The 24,315-nt window shown below is 38.4% G+C and overlaps 1 protein-coding gene across 8 annotated transcripts in view; it reads left to right on the top strand.

The window, feature by feature from the left end:
* The window catches only part of FHIT (fragile histidine triad diadenosine triphosphatase), a 1,407,040-nt gene that overhangs the window by 1,121,787 nt on the left and 260,938 nt on the right, over positions 1–24,315 (top strand). For all 8 annotated transcript variants that reach the window (XM_053896965.1, XM_019469878.2, XM_019469876.2 and 5 more), the window contains one exon: positions 21,962–22,107. In XM_053896965.1, the coding sequence (XP_053752940.1) occupies positions 21,962–22,107 (146 nt within the window). The remainder of the gene's footprint in view (positions 1–21,961; positions 22,108–24,315) is intronic.

Raw genomic sequence — 24,315 nt, 5'->3', positions numbered from 1 at the left:
AAGTTAACTTTCATACTTTTTACTAATTGATCTTAGTTTTGCCATTAAGAATCATGAATCGTAATGATGAAGCTAATAGTTTCTAATTAATGTTCGTTGAATGCTTACTATGTGTCTGTAGCTATAGGCAGAATATCATCACCTATACAAATCATTTTGGGTTATTTCAAAATACTCAGAAGTAACAAAAATAATTTAAAGGATGCCCTTGAACCTTTGCCAGATTGAATGGTTTTCTAGATTTTGCCACACATACTTCATCTATACACTTTCGTTTTTGCTACAATATTTTGAGGGTGTTCTTAGAAATAGTTTTATCTCAACCCTATACACATCAGTATGCATTTTTGAAACTATAGAAATCTCCTAATGTAAATATAATACCATGATCATATCTAACAAAATTAATAGGAATTTCCTGACATGATGTAATATTCAAGTTTCTATGGTTATTTAAAAATGTTTTTTTCTCATCAGGATCCAAACAAAATCTTCACATTATATGTGGTTATTTATTTTGGGACTCTTTTAGTACATTATTTTTATGACATTGATTTTTTTTTAAACTGGGTCAGTCGTCCTAAAGACTGTTCTATAATCTGGATTTGTCTGTTGCTTTCGCTTGTTGTTCTTTAACTTGTTTCTTTATCTTTTGTGTCTTGTAAAAGATAAGTTAGCTCTAAGGAGGGTTGTCTAGGACTATAGATACTAGCTCAATGTGACTTTTTAAATAGAGATTAATTAAAGTTAAAAAGAATTGAAACATTCAGCTGTTCACTTGCTCTGGCCACATTTCACATGCAGTTCGTGGCTGACGTATTAGGTAGCCTAAACATAAAACATTTCTATCATCACAGAAAGTTCTGTTAGACAGTGTGGCATAAGGATTGGCTATTTTCAGATATAAGCATTTGTGGCATCTTGTAGGGAGGCATAATGTTTGGATGTCCCACTCTTAGGGTCCTGACCTTGCTCAGCGGATTTAGTAGTGACACCCTAGCTCCTCATTATAAATTTCCCATCAACCTTTCATCTAAAGCAGGAGCCCTTAATCTTTTTTGTTAGGTGAGCCCCTTTTGACAGTTGGTGAAGCCTGTAGATTTCTTCTCCCAGTAATGTTCTTAATGAGGAAAGTTAAGTGTATACAAATACAAAGAAAGTCAATGTTACTGAATAACAGTTATTGTAATATTAAAGAGCAAAGCTGTGATATGGTGAGATATGCACTACATTATTACATATTAAATAACAAGAATTGGTAGGAGGTATAATGACTACTATAATTTGCTAATACTCATAGAACTAACGAATAACTATAGAATAAAGGATATTGCAAGGTGTCTGCAACAACTATAAAGTTATCGCTTTATATTTATATTTTTAAAATGTCTGTGAATTATACTACGACAAAGTTATAGGCATTAAAGTTACTACTATGGTTTCATGTTTGTGATTTAAGGAGATGCAAAATGTCAGTTAGAAATTAGTGAAACAAATATGCAGCTTTCCCCCCATTCATCTGGATGTATTTCTTTTCTTCACACTTCTTTCCTTAAGTGTCCATGGGGAACTACCCCCCATGTGAAGAACCCCTGATCTAAACCCTAAATCATCTGTTAATACTTTTATCTGAATCAGTTATTTTTTAGGGTTTGAAAATGGTGGTTTGTGCAAATCTGTTGTTATTCCTCTCATTTTTATTTTATTTTTATTATTTTTTAACATTTATTTATTTTTGAGAGAGAGAGCAAGTGGAGGAGGGGCAAAGAGAGAGGGACACACAGAATCTGAAGGAGGCTCCAGGCTCTAAGCTGTCAGCACAGAGCCTGATACAGGGCTCAAACCCACAAACTGCGAGATCATGACCTGAGACGAAGTCAGACACTTAACCGACTGAGCCACCCAGCTGCCCCTATTCCTCTCATTTTTAGAATTGGAATGCTTTAAATAACTTTCCATCACTGGAACTATTTGATTTCCTTGAAACACAGTTTAAACAGAATAAATAATACCCATTTTTCAGATGAAGTTACTGAGACTCAAAAGGAGTTGATTTGTCCGAAGTCAAATAGCTAACAAGTGGTAGAAATGGAATATGAATCTAGATCTGGGCCAACCCACAGCCTGCATGCTGGATTGAAATTCTCCATCATTTACTAGTTGTTTTCTGTCATTTACTAGTTGGTTTGTATTCTCCCCTTTACTAGTAGGTTAGCCAGAATCTTCCTCCTCCCACATAACAGCCGTTCCAGTGCTGTGGCTTGAAGGTTGGCTCTTGTTTCCTCATTTCCATTTTCTCTGATCTTCCTCATCTATACTTATCTCTTCTGTGAATGTGCTATAGGCAGTCCCTGGTGGCTTCCATGTTGACAGAAAACTCCATGAGAAGCCTTGCCAATAAAGATCAGAGTGAGAAATCGCCTCCCTCAACTCAATACCAGACTTGCATTCACATTCTGAGATAAAATGTGTTTTGTGGAAACAACATTTCTCTGTCAACTCATCTTGAGCTTATTCTTAACAAAAGTTCCCAAGCTGTTTTCACACATGCTGCTGTGAAGTGAAACGTCTCCATCTTGTAGCTGAGCAAATGGTAGGCTGGACCTGGGGAGCTCATCCACTGCAAGAATTCTCATCTTCAGATTTGTCTAAGGCCAAAACCTAGGAAAAGGAAGGCAACCCAGACAGTGTTCTGTTTGTGGGTGTGAAACATTAGTTAGGAGAACAACAGTTATCTTTTTTTCTACTTTCTACTGATCATAATAAGGTAGTAGTTTCAGACTAATTTATTTATTAATCAGTCATCCATTTCAACTGTCTTACATTCAAATAGTCATTCACTCAAACATGCATTATTTCAAAACATCCACCCACCAATTCATTTGGTGTTTAGCAACTGCTTTATGTCCAGGAACTCTACTGGATATTAGGACACAGGTGAAAGCCAGATATTCCTGACTCTGATTATCATTTCAGTTGACATTCTAGATAGGAAATAAGTAAACCTAAATGAATACTGTAGTTCCAGAATTTAAATCAGGTCCTGAGGGATACCACTGTATGAGGACTTACGGAAAAAGGGTTGTTTCAGATAGAGTGGACAAGTCCCCTAGAAGGTGACATTTGAATTGAGACCTAGCCTGGGCTTCAAGTCCTGGCCTTTAGATTGAGGAATGAATGAGATATGGCCTCTGTTTTAAAAAGCTTTTGGATGAGTAGCAGGGGATGTGCTGTAAGAAGGTCCAGTAGCAGAGCACTGTGAGTGGAAGGACAGAAATATCTCCATCCCCTTTGTTGTCTCAAAACAAGGATTTTGGCATAAATGTTGCTTATTGTTTGTCCTCCATATGACATAGGGGACGTGCATGGTGTTGGTGTTACTTATTATGTAATTCACCTCCCTTCATATTCTTAGGTATAGGAGAACATTTGGTGGAGAAACGTTAACAACTAGATGTAATGATGCATCGAAGGGTGAGGAGTTTTGATTATATGCAGTTCTCAGGCTATTTGGAGAAGAAAAGAAATTGTCAACTGAATTTTTGCCAGACAGTCTGTTGGAATTCAAGAGCATATGACAATAAGTGTACCCTTCCTGGTCAGAGTATTGGATAAATACATCTTTTAAAAGTCATTTACAGCCATCGAATTTCTTCAGCCTGCTCTATCCTGCTATTACTGAGATGCACATCAAATATGACACTAGTTCCTGGAACAGGTTTTAAATATGGCCCATTAGCCATACCTCTTATTTGCCCTGCACAGTAGTTTTCATGTATTTGAAATATTCATTGTGTGCAGCAGTTTGGGACTGGAAAATGACCAGGAAAGCTGAAACCTTGCAAAGCAATCTTAATAATCGATGGGGAAAATTATGATTGTTCCATGACCTTTAAAAATGTGGTCAAAACTCTTGAAATTCTTATTATCTGTTAAAAGCAGATAGGGGAGGGGCACCTGGGTGGCTCAGTCGGTTAAGCAGCCGACTTCGGCTCAGGTTATGATCTCGCGGTCTGTGAGTTCGAGCCCCGCGTCGGGCTCTGTGCTGACAGCTCGGAGCCTGGAGCCTGTTTCAGATTCTGTGTCTCCCTCTCTCTGACCCTCCCCCGTTCATGCTCTGTCTCTCTCTGTCTCAAAAATAAATAAACGTTAAAGAAAAAAATTAAAAGAAAAAAAAAAGTAGATAGGGGAATTTGAAAAAAAAATAAGACTAAAACTTATTTAGTACACTGGTAATTTAAAATACTAGAAACACTGAGAATTAATGTGGTTTTATTTTTTTTTTCCTTTGGAAAACATTTATCAAGAGTAGTCTGAACAGTACTCACTGGCTCTTTCTGGTTGTATAGCTTATAATACAGATGGAGCATCTTTTCTATGCCTTGGCAAATTGCCACACTCCTTTCTGAGTTTGGATCAGTTTCCAACATTTTACACTTTGTGCTTTCAGTGTGGTGATAGATGAAGTTTTTTAAAACGTCAAGTATTTTGTTGGCAAAACTTCCTCTGGGACATTGTCCTCCTTTCCATCATGACCACTTCCTCCGTTTTTGTTGATCCGTTGGCCTTAGCTCCATTCCTCTGGCTGCACATCTAGTCTCAGCAATTTCTTCTGTAACTCCATTTATGTTTGTTCACAATTCACCTTCTCCATTATCACTTTTTGCTTCTTTGTCGTACTTTCTTCTTTTTAGGTTTGTTTGTTTTTTTCTTAATCTTAGAGCACAAACTGGGGGGAGAAGGGAAGAGGGAGAGACGGGGCGGGGGGAGGGGGCGGGAATGAGAATCTTAAGCAGGTTCCACACTCAGCATGGAGCTTGATGCAAGGTTCGATCCCACGACCCTGGCATCAGAACCTGAGCTGAATTCAAGAGTCAGATGCTCAACTGACTGAGCCAGTCAGGCGCCCGTCTTTGTTGTACTTTCATATCTCTTGGCTAGCTACCTCTTCTGAGTGTCCATTTTTGTACAGTGTCACCAGGGTTTAATCAGTGGAAGACAGGAGGCAGCACCAACTACTACCGACTTTCCTGACTTTGTGTGACTGAATGACAGATGTGCAATGACCGATCACTAACAGACATTGAAAGAAGTGCTACGGTTGGTCACTGATCGTGATGCACATCTGTTATCCACATGGAGAGCTATTGACTGAAGACAGGGTAATGGACTTGTACTTTATGCATTGCCTCCGAGCTAATAAAGCATGGTAACTGAAATTTGAACTAAATTGTTGGGGAACTGGTATTATTTAACTGAACTGTGGTCGCTGAAAATTTTGAGTGTTGGAACTATGGTAAGTGAAGGCTACCTGTATTTGCCGGAAATTAAATATAGGAGAATTACACATAGAACCCAATTTCCAGTTTCTCTTGATAAAAAGAAACAATTAAGTAGTGTCTACCCATCTTGGGGTATGTGTCTTCCTGTTTGCCTCAATTCTCACTGCTCCCTGTTATTACACACCCATGGCTTCTACTTCAGGGCTGTCCAGTGCAGAAGCAACTAGCTACAGATGACTACTGGCTTCAGGTAGCTATTTAAATAAAAATATAGTGTTGATATTTAATTGTTAATTTTAAAATTAAAATTAGGTAAAAGTAAATGCAATTAAAATCTAGTTCTTCAGTCCCATCAGCCACATTTCAAGTGCTTAGTACCCACATGGGGCTAGTGGCTATTATATTAGTGTAGGATATAGAACCTTTCCGTCATTATGACAGTTCCATTAGACAGCACTGCTCTACAGGCATTGATTTATATTAGGTAAATTACTATGGATATGGGACAATAACATTAAAATTGCATAATACTAATCCCTCTCAGTTTGAATTTTTTTTTTCTTCTTCAGAGATTAAGCTAGACCAGATGAGATTCTAAATAAGAGTATTTTTTTTAAGGAGAGGCTTGTTTTTTGTTTTTGTTTTTTTTTTCCACATGGAAATATTAACGATAGAATCTCCCTGGAATAGTATATGAGGCTGCAGTCTCCTGGAAAAACATTTTGTCATCAATAATAAATTTGAGGAGCACCTGGGTGGCTCAGCCAATTAAGTGTCTGACTCTTAATTTTGGCTCAGGTCATGATCTCCCAGTTTGTGAGTTTGAGCCCTGCCCAGGCTCTCTGCTGTCAGTACAGAGCCCGCTTAGGATCCTCTGTCCCTCCTGAACTTGTGCACTCTCTCTCTCTCTCTCTCCCTCAAAAATAAATTAAAAATAAAGAAATTTGAAATACTATTTTAGTAAAGGTTGTACTAATTCAAATAATTTCCAATTTTTTTGATGGCAAAGATGGTGGTGATGATGCTGATATTGGTAATGAAAGATATTGGGGCCAATGTTTAATTCCTCATGCCAGAAGATTGTGAGGTAGCAAAGACATGTTTTAAATATCTGAGCATATAAAGAAAATAGGAGTGAGTTTTAGGATCCTGCAAGGGTAATGATGACATATAAATATAAAATTGGTATGGAATTGCCAGACTTTTTTTTTCCAAATTTTTGCTTTCCTTATGCATGCCTAAATATACATATTTTTTCAATTATATACAGAATAAAAGTAAAATACATAGGAATCTTGGGCTCAAGTTGGTATTTTCATAGTCTTTGAGATTATTGGGTCTTCTTATTTAAAAGTTAGGCAAACCATATCCTGTGCTGTCCTATCTAAACTGAATATCAAAAGTGATATCCTGGAAAAAAGTTGTAAATCCTAAGTGCATTTAGATATTTTTAATGTTTTCATTGTTTGTTTTTTGTGTTCTGAGGTTTTTTTTTTTTTATTGTTAACTTTATGTTTTGGGTGCCTGAATGGTTCAGTGAGTTGAGCCTCCAACTCTTGATTTTGACTCAGATCATGATCTCCTGGTTTGTGGGATCAAAGTCCCGCTTCAGGCTCTGTACTGACAATGCAGAGCCTGCTTGGGATACTTTCCTTCTCTGTGCTCCTCCCCTGCTTGTGCTCTCTCTCAGTCTCTCTCTCAAAATGAATGAATAAACATTAAAAAAACCAGTTATGTTTTGAAAAATTCATACAGTTCAAAGTGGAGTGAAAGAAGAAATTATAGTCAGATAACCTATTTCTAGCCCCTTCCTCTAGTGATGCTAGATTAGGATGATAAAGAAAAATGCAGAGAGAATATGACGTAAGGGAGGTGAGTAGGTGAGTGGAATGTGAAAACATAGGGGTGAAGTTTCATCTGTGGCCTGAGGGAAGTTCTAGCTTCTAAATGGTAACGTTTGTGTTAGTCAACAATATTCAAATCCTATTCCACATTACAGTTGCAAAGAAGGGTATGTTGTACAGAGGGAAGTCTTCAAGGAATTCATTTCTATTGATTTTTTTTAAGTAACCATATGTTTAGCAACCTTCACTTTATGGTGTGAAATATGTAATTAAAAAATCCCTTATTAAAACAACACCACCACCAAACCTTGTAACAATGAAGTAGGTATAAACATTAACCCAGTGTTAACACAGACACTAGGCTAAGAGATTTGAGGAAGAGAGTGGCTTAGGAGTTTGTGGTTTTGAAACCCTGTGTTTGTGAAGGTGTTTTTTTTCTGTTATTGTTTTAAAGATGTCAAAGCCTTCCTTGTCATTAGCAGTTGACTTTATAAGGAGAAGAGTTTAAGCAGATGGAAAGAACAAACTTTCTCCCTTTACAGGCTTTGGAGGTTTTGGGGATAAATGTTGTGCTATATTTGCATACAAATCACTATCTTGAAAAAGCCTGCTTTCTTGACACTTCTTTCTGATTTTTTTTTAATGTATTTGTTTTTAATGAGTTCCTTCTTTGTTTTTAGCAGCTGACTGATTAACTTATTTTATTCTGGAAGCTACCAGAGTGACATTAAAATGTCTTTAGCTTCCTGTTTTGGAAACATTTAGAAATCACTTGCTACTTAGTGTTTTCACGCCTTTTTTTTTTTTCTGGTAGGATTTTTTGCATTTTTATTGTTGTAAATGATTTAGCCCATTCTTTAATTTTGAATGGATCACACAATCATCTTTATGTGTCCAGCTGTCTTTTGTTGGAAGGGACACATTTTAAATTGTTCACTGCTGAATCAGATTAAAATGATTTTAGTGTTAAGCCATTTAGAAAAAATAAATCTTTAGTTTGTCTTTTGTGGAGAGTTCATCCTTGTGAACATATTGCTCAGACACAAAATAAACTACTGTTTTTCACTCTTCAGGAGTGGGTCTCTTAGAGTCTAAGCTAAAATGAATAGAAATATGAGCCTATTTTTAATCGTCTTTTGGAAGCTAACTCCAAATAATGTTGTTAATTCAAATCAGTGATTCTTAGTTGGAGTCAGAAGACTAAGAATTTTTTGCAAACTCAAGACCACAGGAGAACAATGTATACTCCCGCTTCTCCCCCACCCCCATGAACAGATCCACTCCCAATTTCAGGAGATTCAAAGAAGCCCAGGGGTGCATCTACACATACAAGTTAGTTGGTTTTGGGAAATCTAAATTCAAGAAGGAAAGATCTCTAGATAGTGAGCCCCATGGCACTGCCTTTCCCCTCTGACCACCATAGCTCCTAAATTACACCACTCTCCACCCACCTCATTAGGCCAGAACCCTGAGATCCTCTTTGACCCCCCTCCTCTCATGCCCATCCCCCCACATCAGTAAGTACTGTTGCTCCTGAGTCAGAAATATATCTCAAATTCTTTGTATCTACACTGTCACCACCATAGTCCCGGACTATTTGGAATCTCTCAACTAGTCTCTGGTAAAGCCATCCCCAATGGCCTTCAGCTTTTCTCCTTGCTTTGATTGAATCTTTTTTTTTTTTCTTTTTTCTATACAACATTTACAGTGATCTTTGTAAAAGAGAACTCAGATTCTGTCACGAGTTTCTGCTGCCCACTACCTGAGATGCTTCTGAGGCTTCCCCTTGCAGATAGAATCACTCCACACAGCCACCCGAAGCTGTGGAGAGCCAGTGCTGTTGCGTGACGCTCCAGGTAAACAGGCCGAGCTTATTCCCAGTGTAGCAGTGTTGGCTTTCCACACTTTGCTTTGTGTTGTTGCAACGTTGCTTTCTTATCTCAACCCTTGTCTCTTTCACAGCAGACCATGTTTTCATCTGTTTCTTGCCTTTTCACCTTCTAGAATATATACTTTTGGACGGGGAGAGGATGCGATGCATGATGGCTGGTGTGTGTTATGTTCTCAGTGTCTTACACAATACCCACCATGTGAGAGGCTCTTTTTTTAAAATTAAATTTTTTTATTTTAATTCCTGTATAGTGAACCAGAGCATTTTTTAGGACTTTGCCTGTTTTTCACTTATTCATTAAGAATTTCATTTATTTCATTAAGTACGAATATATGTACTTAATGAATGAGAACAAAACATACAAAGTCCTAATAAGTTTTGTTTCTACCCTTTCCTCTAAAATTTTCCTTTATGGCCTTCCTTCAGTCACTCATGGAGAAATTCATTCATTAAGCCCTTGTACACCTTTCACTATGAAATATTCTTATGTCTCTTTTAGATTGCTAACTTAGGGAGGGCTGAATTTTTATTTATTTATTTTTTTGGTGGGGGTGGTTGATTCACATTCTAAGAATGCCAAGTGAACGTAATGAAGGCTCTCGGTTTTGGAAATAAAGAATTTTTCTATCAACATTTGTATTTGTCACAGAGAAAGATCTCATGACTGTTTTGAAAAGAACATAGGACAGTGTTATGCTCAGATCTTTCCAAGCTCCAATGAGTTAATGGTCTACTTTTCCACTTAAAATGCAAGCGCTGCCTTTGATGTGTGAAGGGAAGGGCATCTTATGTTTAGTTTTTCTATGCCTTTAGCCGGGTCTCTTTTTGATCAAGAATTCAGAACTAAGCTTTTTTTTTTTTTTTAAATGCATTTCCCTTAATTATTTTCATATAAGTAAGTGGGGTCTGGTCTCATTCAGTGTCTCAGAAACAATTTCTGAAATATTTTGAACAGTTACTTATATGAAAGAATTGTTTCCCAGATTAAGCAGTGAATGAGCATGCATGCCATTTGGTCTTTCACCAAATACTTATGGAAGGACTATTCTGCATTACACTATGTGTGAAACCAGGAATGTCATCTGAGCCTGTTCACCAGGAAGTATTTCCCATCTTGTAAGAATGCTTTACCTGCTGAATATTCCCTTTTTATGTCTTCTTCCTTCTTTTCTGTCTCCCATTTCCTATTTCTTTTCTCCTGTAAAAGAGTCCCTGCTGTTTCACATTTATATCTTGGTTGCTCTTTGCCTTCCGTAGTATCTAGACTGTGATGTGTGGGTTGCTTCATTGGTTTGTCCAACTGTACTGAAGATCTAATGGAAATTGGACTTCTCAGTGGCTCTTGAATGGCATTAACAAACCAGAAGTTGGAATCCATGCTTTTCAGGACCTAGTGGAATTTGTGTTGGAAAGACACCCAAGAGGTCAAACTGTATTGGAGTTTGGGGCCAGTCTGGTCACCCTATAGAAGCAGACACTCAAAGTGTTCTGTTCTCATTCACCTACTGGTGGCCTGAAAGCATAGATGGTCAAGTGCTATGAAATTACTTATCTTGCCTGTGGTTTTCCAGCAGATCTCCAATGAATTACAAATCTTTAACATTCTTTTCTGATTTATACTAGAATTTAAAAAAAACATTTCATAAAGCTTTTGAAGTGGTTCTCATAGCAGAATATACATGTAGTTTAAAAAACTTCCTTATTGAGGATGATCTTTAAATATTTCCTTCAGAGGCCCAGTGTACTTTATTATTCTTCTTTGTAATACTCTTCCAGCTTTTAATACCTAAGAGCATTTTTATAACATTCTCATCTTGGTTCCCACTCCCATGTTGGCACATTATGGACAGATATTTTTCAGTGACAGTAACTTTCTTTTTTAATGCTCTCCTAACCAGAATTATTTAAGTTCTATATTCTTCTTTGTATCTCCAGGACAATAACGATAATACCGCATTTTCACAATTGTTACTTAGCGACCTTGCAGTACCTAGACATGACTTCTATATCATCGAGAAAGGGGGAAATTGAGCCTGGGAACAAATATTTGTATTGCTTCCTAATTGAAGACTGGCGGATACTTGATTATGCACACTGATATTCTTCCTTCCCTCATGGCAGCCAAAATTAATAAATCCCTCCATTATTCCCTTCTGATTCCTATCATGGCCACAGAATCTCTTCAAAATACTGCTCCAGGCAGATACTACAGGTTAGTTGGAAGTTGGCAAAAGAGATGAAACCTGTTTAACAGACTTGCTCTAATCACTAAGAACAGATGATGAACAGAGCCCCCTGCTTACCTATAATGCCAGTCCCATATGACTACACGACTAATGTATCTGGTTGCCATGGATAAGGAAAGAGAGCTTTGGGGTCTCACACTGCAGTTAAGGGCTCAAGTCCATAAGTGATATATATCATTTCTGCTCACAATTGCTTGGCCAGAATTCCTTCAGCTTCATCTAACTACATGGATCCAGGAAATGTAATCCTACCCTGTGCCCAGATATGGCAAGAACCTGAAATAGTTGGTAAACAGCACTAATGACTTCATATACCATTAGATATATTTCAATGTTCAACTTCTCAGCATATTTCATTTAGCAGAATGCCGTCTCGCTCTGCCCATGTGAATTAACAGGATGTTTACTTTTTGTTTAAAAAACATAAAACTTTTTCAGGCACCTCTGTGTTGAGGTAAGTGATATTCCCAAAGATTCCCAGAGAACATCCCCTAAGACATTTGTCCTATGCAATGTTCTGCAAAGTGATGATGATGATGATGATGTGATTGCTAAGCAAACATGAGAAATGCTGCGTGGCATCTCTGCTTTTTGAGAAGTCAGTGCACATTAGAACATTAAATATCCTGATGAGTACTGCTGTAAAGAAACCTTTTACTTCATTTCATCTAGTGCTTCTTAATCGTCGCAGATCACCCATTTTTCTTCCCTTTATAATGTGTAATAACATCTCATGGAACCAGTGTTCTGGTGAACCACTATAGTAAACACTGCAGTAGGTACATGGAAACTTCCATGACCTTGGAGTCATTGAAGCAGCAGAGATGCTTTTACCACATGGCCTTAGCCAACATTTTCACTTAATAATTGTGTGACCTTGGGTATGTAATTTCACTTTGTTGGCCTGAACTGATAAATGTGGAAAAATGGGGGTGATACTATCTACCTCAAAGGGTCAGTGATGATCACTAGAACATAGTAGGCAGCAAACAAATGTTATACATTCTTTCCTTCCCCTTCTGATATTACTTACTGTTCCCCACATATTTGACTTATTGTAAGCATCAGTGTTTCCCATTCTGATTCTGTTAGGATAATCAATATAAGATTCATTTGCCTTGAAAAATTCACAGAATACTGTGTGACATTTAAACCAAAGAATCTGCCCCAAAGTGCTGCCAGGCTGCAGGCACCCTTTTTCATTTTGTTTTCTTTGAAGGCACATGTTTACTTCTCCCTCTGAATGTGATTCTCACCTCTGAGCATCCAGATGGGTATAGGAGTTTGGGAGATGGCTCAGGGCAGATCTGCCTAGTAAAGGATGCTTGGCTTCTCTTCCCCCAGATGAGCAAGGACTTACTGTGACTATATGTTTGGCCCAAAGCATTCCCCAGGACAAAACATGAGAATTCTCATGGATACTTAAAAGATGCTTGCCCTGAGATCCAGGTATGAGAAGAGTACTATCAGTAACTTAATCACACCATGCTGGAATTTATCATATTCTGGAAATCAAATTTGCTTAAAATTATGTTCACAACATTTATACTTATGGTTGATGAATATCCCGTGTTTTCATTGAGTTCCTACAGTGGGTGTTTTAATATCCAGTGAACAAAGATGTGGCCCATACTGGCAAATTGCTTCTTCAGAATTGTATTGCTTAATTTGGGGGTAAAATTTCTACCTTTCTGATAAGAAAATTTACAGAAGTACTTACATTGTGAATAGTAGATTACTTTTTGAATTGCCACCTACTTTGATTCAAAGCTCCACAACTGTGTCATTTAAATCAAATAAATTGAATCTTCTCTTAAAAAAATACCTCATGGTCCATCCTGTTGTTTTTTTGAAGTGACATGATGAATTATTTTAAACATTTGCAAGGGCTAGTATTATTTGTTGGAGCAGGTAACTCATTACACAGGGTCTTCAGAAGTCTTTAGTGCAAACTGGAAAGTTCCTTGCTTGTCATTGAACTACAAACTAATCTGCAGGAGAGATGAATACACTCTACTTTTTTATTAGTTCAGAAGAATGACAAATTCTTTGTCATATTATTTGATGCTGACTTCCTCCATATTCATATCTGCACATGCTAATCACCCTCATCAGAATCAATGATATTTTGATGGTTTGATTTATTTTAGTGATTTTTATATTCTGAATCCCTAGAATAGATCAGATATAGAAAAATAAATGGGAGCAAGTCTGAACAACTCTGAGAATAATATTCTGCTGTCTCCTTTAATTAATCACCTGAATCAGTACATTTCCATTTCTCTGTCATGACTCTATATTTAAATATTTCATATTTGTCCTGGAAATGTACATAAAATTATTTTTTAGATCATCAGTTATTATCCATGATGAGCAAATTTTAAACTTATCAAATTTATTTTGAATAAAAATGTAGCAACATAATGAACATTTGATGTGCTTGGGCAAATTCTCACTTTTGCAGCATTTCCCTTTGTTTTTGTCCCACATGGCCTTTGCAGTTGTTTTTTGTTTCCTGAGGCAGTATAGAGGGCCACAGAAATGACACCTGCATCTCTTATTACATGCCCAATCTGACTGGTGATGACTACTCAGAGATCAGGATTGAGAAGGAATCTGAGTCTCTTTGTTGTTTTGTTTGTTTGTTTTGTCTTGTTTTTAATTTTTTGTAAGGTTTATTTATTTTTGAAAGAGGCAGACAGCATGAGCAGAAGTGCAGGAAGGGTAGACAGAGAGGGAGACACAGAATCTGAAGGAGGCTCCAGGCTCTGAGCTGCCAGCACAGAGCCCAATATGGGGCTTGAGCTCACAAACTGTGAGATCATGACCTGAGCTGAAGTCAGTTGTTTAACTGACTGAGCCACCCCAGGCGTCCCTGAGTCTCTGCTTCAAGGAGAGAATTTTGTAGCTGATTATTGATGTCTGCCATGTATTTAGCACTGGAACATAATGGCAGAGGTGCAGTGTTTTGCCATCTCATGTGTAATGGAAAGAGCTTTGGTTTGGGAAGCCAAATTGTTGAGTTTCAGTTCCAAATGTGTGCCTGTGTGATACTGAGCAAATCAACTGAACTCTGTTCCCCCATTTATTTTTCCATCCAACAAGGAAAATATTGATGAAATAACAATTGGAGGATAATGTTTAAGACCCATCCGAGCTCCCAAAATACCATGGCTGTATGTACTCCATAGGACATTAAGATATCTTGGGGACCTGTTCATTTTTATAAAATTCCCAGAACTTATCACAGTTACCAACTGTGGTGGATTATTATAGTGATGTCCACCACTGCTATAAGACTTCCACTGCCCTTGGAAGTGTGGCCTCTCTACTCCTCAGGTCAGGAAATGGAATTTATTAGGGTGCCTGGAGGGTTCCATTGGATAAGCAGCCAACTTTTGATTTCGGCCCAAGTCATGATCTCATGTTTCATGAGTTGGAGACTGTGGGGCTCTACACCGACAGGTGGAGCCTGCTTGGGATTGTCTCTCTCCTCTCTCTTTCCCTCCTCCCCTCAAAATAAATAAACATTTTTTTAAAAAGGAGATGGAATTTATTTCTCTACCTTGAACTGGGGCTGGCCTGTGATTTCATTTGACCAATAGAATGTGGGAGAACTTAAGCCTTCAGAAGCCTTAGAGTTTCTGCGTTGGGGCTGGGATGAAAGAACACATGGAGTGAGGGGCCCAGTGGACCCAGCTGAGCCCATCCCCAAGCCTACCTCCTAACTGAAAGCAGTTGCCTGAGTGAGCCCAGCAGCAACAACCACCCACAGAATTAGGATAAGAAAACAAAATGGTGTTATTTTAAGCCACTGTGTTTGTGTTTGTTGTCATAATACAGCAGTAGATAGCTGGAAGTTGGAAGTCAGTTAGTAGGTCTCCTGTGTCTGGAAGGTTCTAACAGTTGGTGTGGAGTATCATAAGGTACCTTAGTTCTCCTCCATGTGGTTTTTGCTCCCCAGTGGGCTAGCTGGGCTTTTCATAGCATCTTGGTCTCAGCATTCCAAGAGAACAAAAAACAGAAGTTGTAATGTCTGTTAAGGCCTGACCCTAGAAAGTCACACAGTGAAACTTCTATCACATTTAACTAATCAAGGCAAGTCACAAGTCCAGCCACAATTTGAGGGGAGAGGAAACAGACACCAATTTTTGATGAGAAGAGAAGCAAAGTCACTTTGCAAGGGGGAGGTGGGATGGGAGGGACTTTTGTGGTAACATTTATATATAATCTACCACATCAACTTAAGTGCTTGACTACTGCAAAAAGTCCATTTGATTTCTTTCTTTCATTGTATGTATTCTGGGTTAGCTGTGTGTCACTAAGAGTCCAGCACAGGGTCTGGCATGTTGTGTTACCACTTCAGTGTGGCAAAAACACCCCGAATGTTTACATCCAAAGGATAGAGACAGTCACTTAAAGACTGGTGGTGAGCTGAAGAGGGAAATAAAAGGCATTAAGCTACCAACTTGCTGGTGGTCCTTGGTCATATAAATAATTGTGAGTCATTGACTCTGGATTACTAGACTGTCCAACAGGCCATGGGATTTTTCAGTGTGTCTGTCAGCCTGACCCATTGATATTGATTGTTGTAGCTAAGCTTCCTCCAGAATCTGCCAACTGAGGGGAGCCAAAGGTGCCTTGAAGCAAGCCTACCTCAAAAATATAAAAGGACCAGATAGTAGCTACGTTTGTGGTGAACATATCATAAGTATAAACTTGTGGAATCACTATGTTGTACATCTGAAGCTAATATAATATGCATCAACTGTACTTCAATTAGAATGAATGAATGAATAAATGATAGAGTGGAAGGAGCCAAATGCAGGCTCCACATCCTTTCATTCTTCTTCCAGTTGAACCCCTGGTACAAGGTGAGGTGGTTCTCTCATTCTTGATGTCAGTACTCACAGTTCTCTGTTAGGATGAGGGCATACTTACTACTTCCCTTTTCCTGAGGTTTCCTATCATGATGGGATTCCTGATCTCCTCTGCTTTCTTCATTTGAAGCTAAATGTTTGTCAGGCTGTTAGCAGTTTTGCACAGTATCTTTGTGTTTCATTGCACCCATGTCTCTTCCACAAGCAGAGAGACTCTGAGATGCAGAACATACTTTAATGGGAGGGTAGGCAGAGACTAAGTCATAAAAGTACAAAATGTTTTATCATCACAGTGCTATGGTTATAACATGGAATTTGGAATCAAGCTTTGGGAGAATTCTAGTTTTAGTTTCATATTCGGTATGCTGTCTTGTGCAAGTTTCTTATTTTCTATAAGCTGTAATTTTCTCATATGAAAAATAGGAATTATAATAGTAGTTTATGGATTTTTTGGAAAGATTAAGTAAAGGAGAGTACATTTATAAATGAAACAGTGATTATTGCCAAAGAAGGCATGTCTGACAATTTTCTTTAAAGCTAACCATAAGTTGCTAGGCCATTTTCAAGGACAGATCTTGGTCCAAATTTGGAGAAACAGTTGCTGATTTTAGAAAATTGAAATGCAAGACCATACTGAAAAGTTTATCTCACACCCCTAGGCAGAGTTAGATTCTGCCTCCTCTGTGCTCCCACAACATTCTGTACTGATTTCTATCAATAGTCCTCATCTCTCTGTGTTGTGATGATCTGTTTATACTGCATGACAGTTTGGGACATTAGTGTGAATGCTTCGAAGTCATTTACTTTATTGTACTCATCTTGGTGCCCTAAATGCTAGCACAGACTCTGGACTGAGAGGAGGCTCTAGTGGAAGGATGGATGGACACATGGGCTGCACTCTGGCCCACTGGTTGAATTACTCCCCCATTTGTAAAACTGACTTTAAATCTCGTGTGCACTAGGAAGTCTTCTTTGATTTCCCTCTGTTATGAGCAATCTCTTTGTGGACCACAGAAACTAAACTCTAATTATTACCTTCTCTTCTTTAAAAGAAAATGTTACTACTAAATGGACTTCTCTATTTTGGATTATAAAAGAGAGACCAGATTCCATTTGATAACTCTCTTTCATAGGTTTTCACCCATGATGAATCCTGGATAAACATATATTAAATTCAATTATGCAGATTATCTTCTTTGAGGGTTATCATGCATGTTGGCTAAAAAGTCTCTTCAGAGGCACTAATCCCAAGCAAAGAGGACTCAAAAGAAAGTGTGTTCTTATAGCCTATATATAATATGGGGTTTGCCCAATAACAATGCCTAAGACTCTCTAAATTAACTTATACTGCATTTGTGGTATTACCTTAAAACTACTGGCATATAAACAGATGCAGTAGAGTTATAAGAGCGGGTCTTCAAAGTTAATTTGCTTTCCCTGAGCTGTTTGTCTATAAGAAGCATGTAGCGCATGATAACACCATCTTTAAGCAGTGTGGTGTTTTCTTCCAAAGTGTATGCACTTATTTTGAGAAAGTACTTTTATTGTCTGATGAATTTGTGAATAACATACTGTTTTTATACTCTCATATGTTTGTAGATCATATACTTCGTTTTTCCAATGAAAGATGGCAGAAACTCCTTTAGTTGGACTGGGGAGTAATACTTGTGATTTATCTATATGATGGTATCACTGCAACACAGTTTCTCGTTGTGGTTGGTCTTTAAAAGCATCAAAAGTGCTACACACAGGGTGAGGAAATATCTCAATTATGCCCAGGTATTTTGCTTAGAAAGTGAAAATTTTTAGGATACCATAATGATATTTGTCTAATATACTATTTAAATAACACTATAGTCTTCAACTTTGGAAAAGAATGGGCCCCCAAATAGTTCTAACTTCCTTTAGTTACCTTTTTCTCATGTGATTCCTCTAAGCCAAGGGTTGACATTATTAAGTCCATGGGCCAAGTCTGGGTTGTCTCTTCTTTTTGTAAACAAAGGTTTACTGGAATATAGCCACACTTACTATTGTTTGTATTGTTTATAGCCGCTTAGACATATAGTCCACCAAGCTTACAATTTTTCCATCTGGCCCTTTGCATAAAAGGTTTACTGACCTGCTTTAAATCCTTTATGAACCTGCTTGTATTCTCAGCTAGCCACGGGATATTTGACCACACTTGGAGATCCCCAAGGTTGTCCTGGAACCTTTGCCTTATTAAGGTGTCCCAGGTTCTGCTGCTTTGGGTGCTTTGCTCTGCTTCTGCATCCTCTTATCCTACATCTGTACCTCCCATAGTACTGCAGTTATCTGTTTTGGTGCCCATCTCCTGGACAGGAAGAACTAGAGAAACTTCCTGTTGTCTTTTGCTCATCCCAGAGCCTAGTACAGTGTCCAGCCACTTAACTGGTGCTCACTGTTGACTGAATGAACAAATGAATTACACTTTCTAGTCCAAATAGAAAGCAGCTTTTTATCAGTATAGAGTCTGAATAATCTAGAAACCCCTTCTTTATAGTTTTTTATAATTATATTAAAAGGTTTTCTTAATTTCCCCTCGTCATTATATAAGGAAATCATTATATTTCCTGTGCACTTGTGCAAATTAACTTACATTAGAAATGAGTTTACATTTTTCCAATGCACACCCAACATTAGCTCTAGTTGTGCTAAATATTAATAATAAACCTCCTTGAATTAAAAAAAAAATCTTGCAGACTATCCCAATCTTGTAGAGATGGTTGAAAATGAATGGATGTTGTCTCCATTTTGTCAGGGTGTTAGTACTCAGAGGTAGCTGATCAGAGGGTCTGGATCATAATGTATTCACTCATTGCAGCAGTACTTATTAAGTCTGGTGTTCTAGGCAGGGGTAAGACAACAGTAAACAAGACAGCCTCTGCTTTTGTGGAGATTACCTTCTCATTCAGGAAGGTAGTAGCCAGCCAAGAAAACTACCAGCTGGTGGCAAGAGCTACGGCAAGGTGAAAAGAGGGTGATAGAAGAGGACGAAACTGGGTAGCAGTTTAAACTGATGGTTCTGGAATGCTCCTTTGAGGGAGCAGTATTGGAATAGAATCAGAAGGTAAGAAAGAAGCAGCCATGCGAAGAACATGGGAATTGAATTCTAGGGAGAACAAACAGCTAGGACAAAAGCCTCAAAATCTGGGAACGAGTTCAGTGTGTTAGATGAACAGAAAGAAGGCACATGTGATAGATGTATAGTGTGTATGGGAGGACTGGAAAAGGAGCTTCTGGAAGTAGGTAGGTAGCAGTCGGTACCTACTACCTATATGAGGTGAGGGCATCTTTTCTCTCGTTTCAAAGGAACTGAGGGATGGTGGTTGGTCCTGACTTCCTGATGCCATTTAGTACCTAGAATGGCCAGGGGAGACTAGTGAATCTGCTGTTGGTTAGCTCGGTGACTCACACAGTACCCAGGACCCCCAGATCCATACCCTGGGTAACTCCAGACCCATCTGTCTCTCTGTCAAGTCTTGTGGAGCCTACCTGTGTGTCCACTGACAGGTTGAGATACCTGTCTGTCTATCCTCTGGGTCCCAACAGAGCAAAGACAATGATTATCCACATGAACACCTGCCCAAACCACGTAAGCACCCTTAAAAGTTAATCCTATTTCATCTTAACATTCACACGGGAAGATCGTTTGGTATATGCAGATGTTTTCTTAATAGAGGGTTAGATTGAAAGGAATATATATGTCAGGGCAATGTGGCCTAACTGGGCTGTTGAAAAAATATCCATCTAAATGAGAACATGTTTAGCCTGTCTAACTGTTTCGTGACATGTTCATGTTCTTATTAGTATTATTAACATTCAATTAAAGTAATAAATGTATGTGATATACGACCCTGTGGTTAAGTGTACACAGGATAAAACAGCTGACAGATTCAGTCATTTTGATTCAGTTCCATAAATGTTTTGATTCATTAAACATTGGGTCAAACCAATCCTTAGTACCAGACAAGGAAAATGAACAGATAATAAAATATTTTTAGGGTGTTGGAAACAAAACGAAACAAAACAAAACAAACCTTTCAGATGTCGTTGATATTACTAAAGTTACATTAGATACAAAGAATTTAAGATTCATTCCACCAAGTTTTATAGTAAGCAGTCATTTAAAGAAAATGTCCTTCTTTCCCCACCTGGTTGCTGTGTTTAGACATAGCTCACCACAGCAATTATGGGTATTGTTGGAAGCTTGCTAAGTTGTCATCTTGCTGTGGTTTGGTGAAGTCAGGGCCTAAGAGCAGGTGGAGAGAGGAGGAAGATGGGGAAAGGTGTCTTTTAACAAAGAAGAGGCAACTCAGTGGGAGTGGAGGCTGGCAGTCTGCTAAACGGAAATGAAAGGAAATTCTTCATTTCTAAATGGTTCATTGACCCATGATAATAAAGCAGCCTTGCCAAAGAAGGATAATTATCTTTTTAAGTATCTGATGCCCTGTGGGTGAAGCCTTCCCTTCCCCTCTCTTGAAAAATGAACTCAGATTAAACCACTGCTCCTTTTCCTAGTTTACCATTGACATGCATTTCCTGATTATGAGCAAAATTAATCAGTTTCCCTTTCAGCTTTCCCTTTCCCTACCAGCTCCCCCCCCCCCAACCCCGTCCTTCTCTTATGGAAATTACGCCCACCCAGCTGAGTTCCGTGCATTTCCTTCCCTTTGGGCTCTGAATCCTACCAGTGTGATAGGCTAAAATGCTTGCAATTCTGGTGTGACTAGCAATTGTAGAATTGAGATTTTATTATGCCCCATGGGTGCCTAGCTTCAGGCAAAGCACACTGTTTTAAAACAACAAGAAAAAGGAAAAAAAGAAAGAAAGAAACCAAAAAGAATATCTGAGCACTTTTTTCTCCTGCTGGTACCTGAAAACTAAATAAAATTTAATGTATTCCCATGTGCGTATATATGTATGCATGCATGATTGCACGTGTAGCTGCATGTGTACGAGGAATTCAAATACGAAGACAACTGAAATGTTATCGATGATGTAACATTGAATGTTAATTTGTCACCAGCAAATGATCAAACTTAGATTCTTTTTCTCTAGCTCTTATTTGTTCAGGCCAATAGCATAAATATGTTGACTTGTCTCACTTCTAGAATGCACTGAGATGGTTTTGTTTGTAGAAGTAAAAAATCCCTTTTCTTAAATGTTCTTCAACTGGCTTCTAGAATTCTTAATAATCAATTGGAGGAACACTTGTCATAAAATGGTTAACCACATGGCACATCTCTTATTATAAATGAAATTCACTGTACATTTTCAGAATGTCTGCTCTCCTTTTAAACATAAATAAAACAACTACTATTGTGTTTTCATTACACATTTCTCTCAAGAGATATTGAAATTAAAATTTTAATTGTGATACTCTCCATAGAGAAACTGACTGGATATTCTGCTTGTTTTTCCAACCCAGTGCCTTTGGCTGTTTGAGAAGATGGAGCTTTCGAATTGGGGTCAGGAGATAATGGTCCAGAATAGATTTTGCCTCTTGGCATAATTATTTCAGCCAGCACTTGAGTCTCTCTGAACATTAATGCCCTTTTCTCTTAAAAGAATTTCTTTAGCACACCACTGCTTCTCTTTCAAAGTATAATTAACCATGTTTGTAAGCTCCTTTTTGAACTTCTTGGAGTTTGGTGGTTGGTAAATATTTGTTCTTTTATTCCTTAGTCTTTGAGAGTTCAGGCCCTGGGCCAAGGGGATTCAATACTGTGGGTATAAACTTGTTGGTAAAAATCCTACCCAAAGCAAGCAAAGTGTGCCTTAACAGAACTCACTGCAGATGTCCTCGTGTGTCCCCTTCGGCCAGTGGAGCGCTTCCGAGACCTGCGTCCAGATGAAGTGGCAGATTTGTTCCAGGCAACCCAGAGAGTCGGGATGGTGGTGGAGAAGCATTTCCAGGGGACTTCTCTCACATTTTCCATCCAGGTGAGTGTCTAAGTAGCTCAGAAATTGTTTTTCTTCCTTTTCAAATCCTGGCATTGAGCTCTCTCTCTTTTAAGCTGCCGTCTCACTGGTAAGGCAGCTGTCATTGTTCATGTCTTAAATAATAGCAGAAAAAGATGTAATCCAGGACCACCCTCGTATCCATTGTCCCAAGGTGGACTGTAGAATATCAGCTGAGGCACTGTCTGCAGCATTGTTTACAAAACAAATGAGAGTAACAGACAAGTGATTTAATGGGCATTCAGGCATTTCAGTTCTTCTACTGGAACTGGGGCTGGACAGCTCATGTTCATTCCAGGGCAATTATATTTTGAGCAGTGCATGGACTTAGCCCTCCTCTACGTCAGTGTAGTAGAGAGATGCAAGTTGGTTGGGACCTTGCCCTCAGAGGGCTCCTTTTTCTCTTTAACTCAATCTGCAGTGATTGATTATGGATTGGTATGATGCTGTATCAAGTATTCTGTGTGGCCTGCTTCCCAGGAAAGAGATGACATACCCCAGTCACTGGAGATCTTTAGGCACAGGCTGAGCCAAGTGTAGAAGGAAGTCTATGGTGAGTCATCAGCTATGGGAATTGAGCAAATCAATAGAACATGTCCTATGCCCTTTCAGATCCCCCATGGGAAGAGCTAGGGGTATCAATACATAATTAAAGTCCTTAGTGGCCTTGACATTGGATGACTCTGCAGTAACCCTTTGGAAAGAATTGGCTGGTTCTGTAATGTGAGACCTTGCCCTCAATGCTTTAGTTACACAGAATATTTACCATCCTTCAACTACCCTCTTTGCCTTCCAGCCATAGACTTTCAAAGAAACAGATAGAGAAGACCACTGTTTTCAAGTTATGAAAGGCTTTGACTAAAAATGCTCCTAAATGCTTCTTTACAAAGTTTTTGCTGTCATGTCTGTGTTGAGAGTAAACTTCCCTCTGAAATATGGTGTGTGTGTGTATGTGTGTGTCTGTATGTGTGTTTGAGTCACTTTTGTGCAAGCAATTAAGCTCAGGGTGGGTTTATCAAGCTTATGCTACAAATCATGTTTCCAGAGAGTAGCTGAAGGCAACTGTCAGTGTTAAAGGAAATACTAGAAAAAAATTCACCTTCACTGAAAATGGCCAGTGCTAGTAGTTATCTAATGTGATTTACTCAAAAGTGAATTCCATAAACAAAGGAACTGACTTGTGCATAGCACTTGGAGTACTTTTGTATATGCAGTGTCTACAAAACTTTTCAAACTTTAAACCAGAGTATGGTGTTTATTTATTCCACAGTCAAGTGAACCTCGCACCTCATGGATACATACGTAGATAAAGGAAACCCAAGTTTTACAAAACAACATTTACCCATCCTGTGTACTCTAATAGTTTTTGTTGTATTATCTGATTTGGTTTTAGTGCTGATCACAACCCATTAAGCTGACTTCATGACCCACTAATGGACTGTGACTTCAAGTTTGAAAGCCATTTATACACAATTCTGGCCACAGCGGGACAAACATTCTTACCCATTGGTCTGGGCCACAGAGATAGAAAGACTTGCTAAAAGTTGCAAAGTTCTAATTCAATTCTATAATTTTCCGTCATAGACATTGCCTGTTCTAGTATCTCAAACCAACTGAGCACTTGCTTTTGCTTTGTCTTGTGACTGATGTCTGGGCAAATCAGCTCATTTTCAGCTAAACAAATGGTTTTGTTGGTTTTGAAAATCTGAGAGAAGGAACCAGGAATGGGAAAAGGGCCCAACTACAGTGAATGCTCCTACTTTTTCCCTCTAAGGTCAGGACAGCCAGAGAGAGCCCACTCTTGGGTGGTCTTCCCATATAAGACAGCCCATATTCCTACTTAATGGATTATGTTTACAGAAATTTTTTTTTTGAGTAGAGACTTATAGTAACCAGACATTAATTAAACTACCTCTGATTTAAAGATAATCAAAAGGTGCAATAATTTACCTCCTCAAACATTTCCAACCTTCCTTTAATGCAATTAAAGCCATAGCCAAGAGCAAAGAGCATGAAAAGTAGCAAGAGGGTTGGCTCCCTGGATAATTTATACCATTTTTATACATAACTTCTCACTTACTCTCAGGCGGAAATGGAGAACTGTCTGGTCCCACACATTTGAAGTGAATGGTTCCCATGAGAATACTATAAATTAACACACAATGAAATTGGATCTAAATTATTAACGGG

Source organism: Panthera pardus, unplaced genomic scaffold (assembly GCF_024362965.1).
Source record: "Panthera pardus isolate Hobbes unplaced genomic scaffold, ASM2436296v1 HiC_scaffold_8, whole genome shotgun sequence".
In the NCBI taxonomy this organism is placed as follows: domain Eukaryota; kingdom Metazoa; phylum Chordata; class Mammalia; order Carnivora; family Felidae; genus Panthera; species Panthera pardus.
This window is presented reverse-complemented; position numbering and strand designations above follow the sequence as displayed.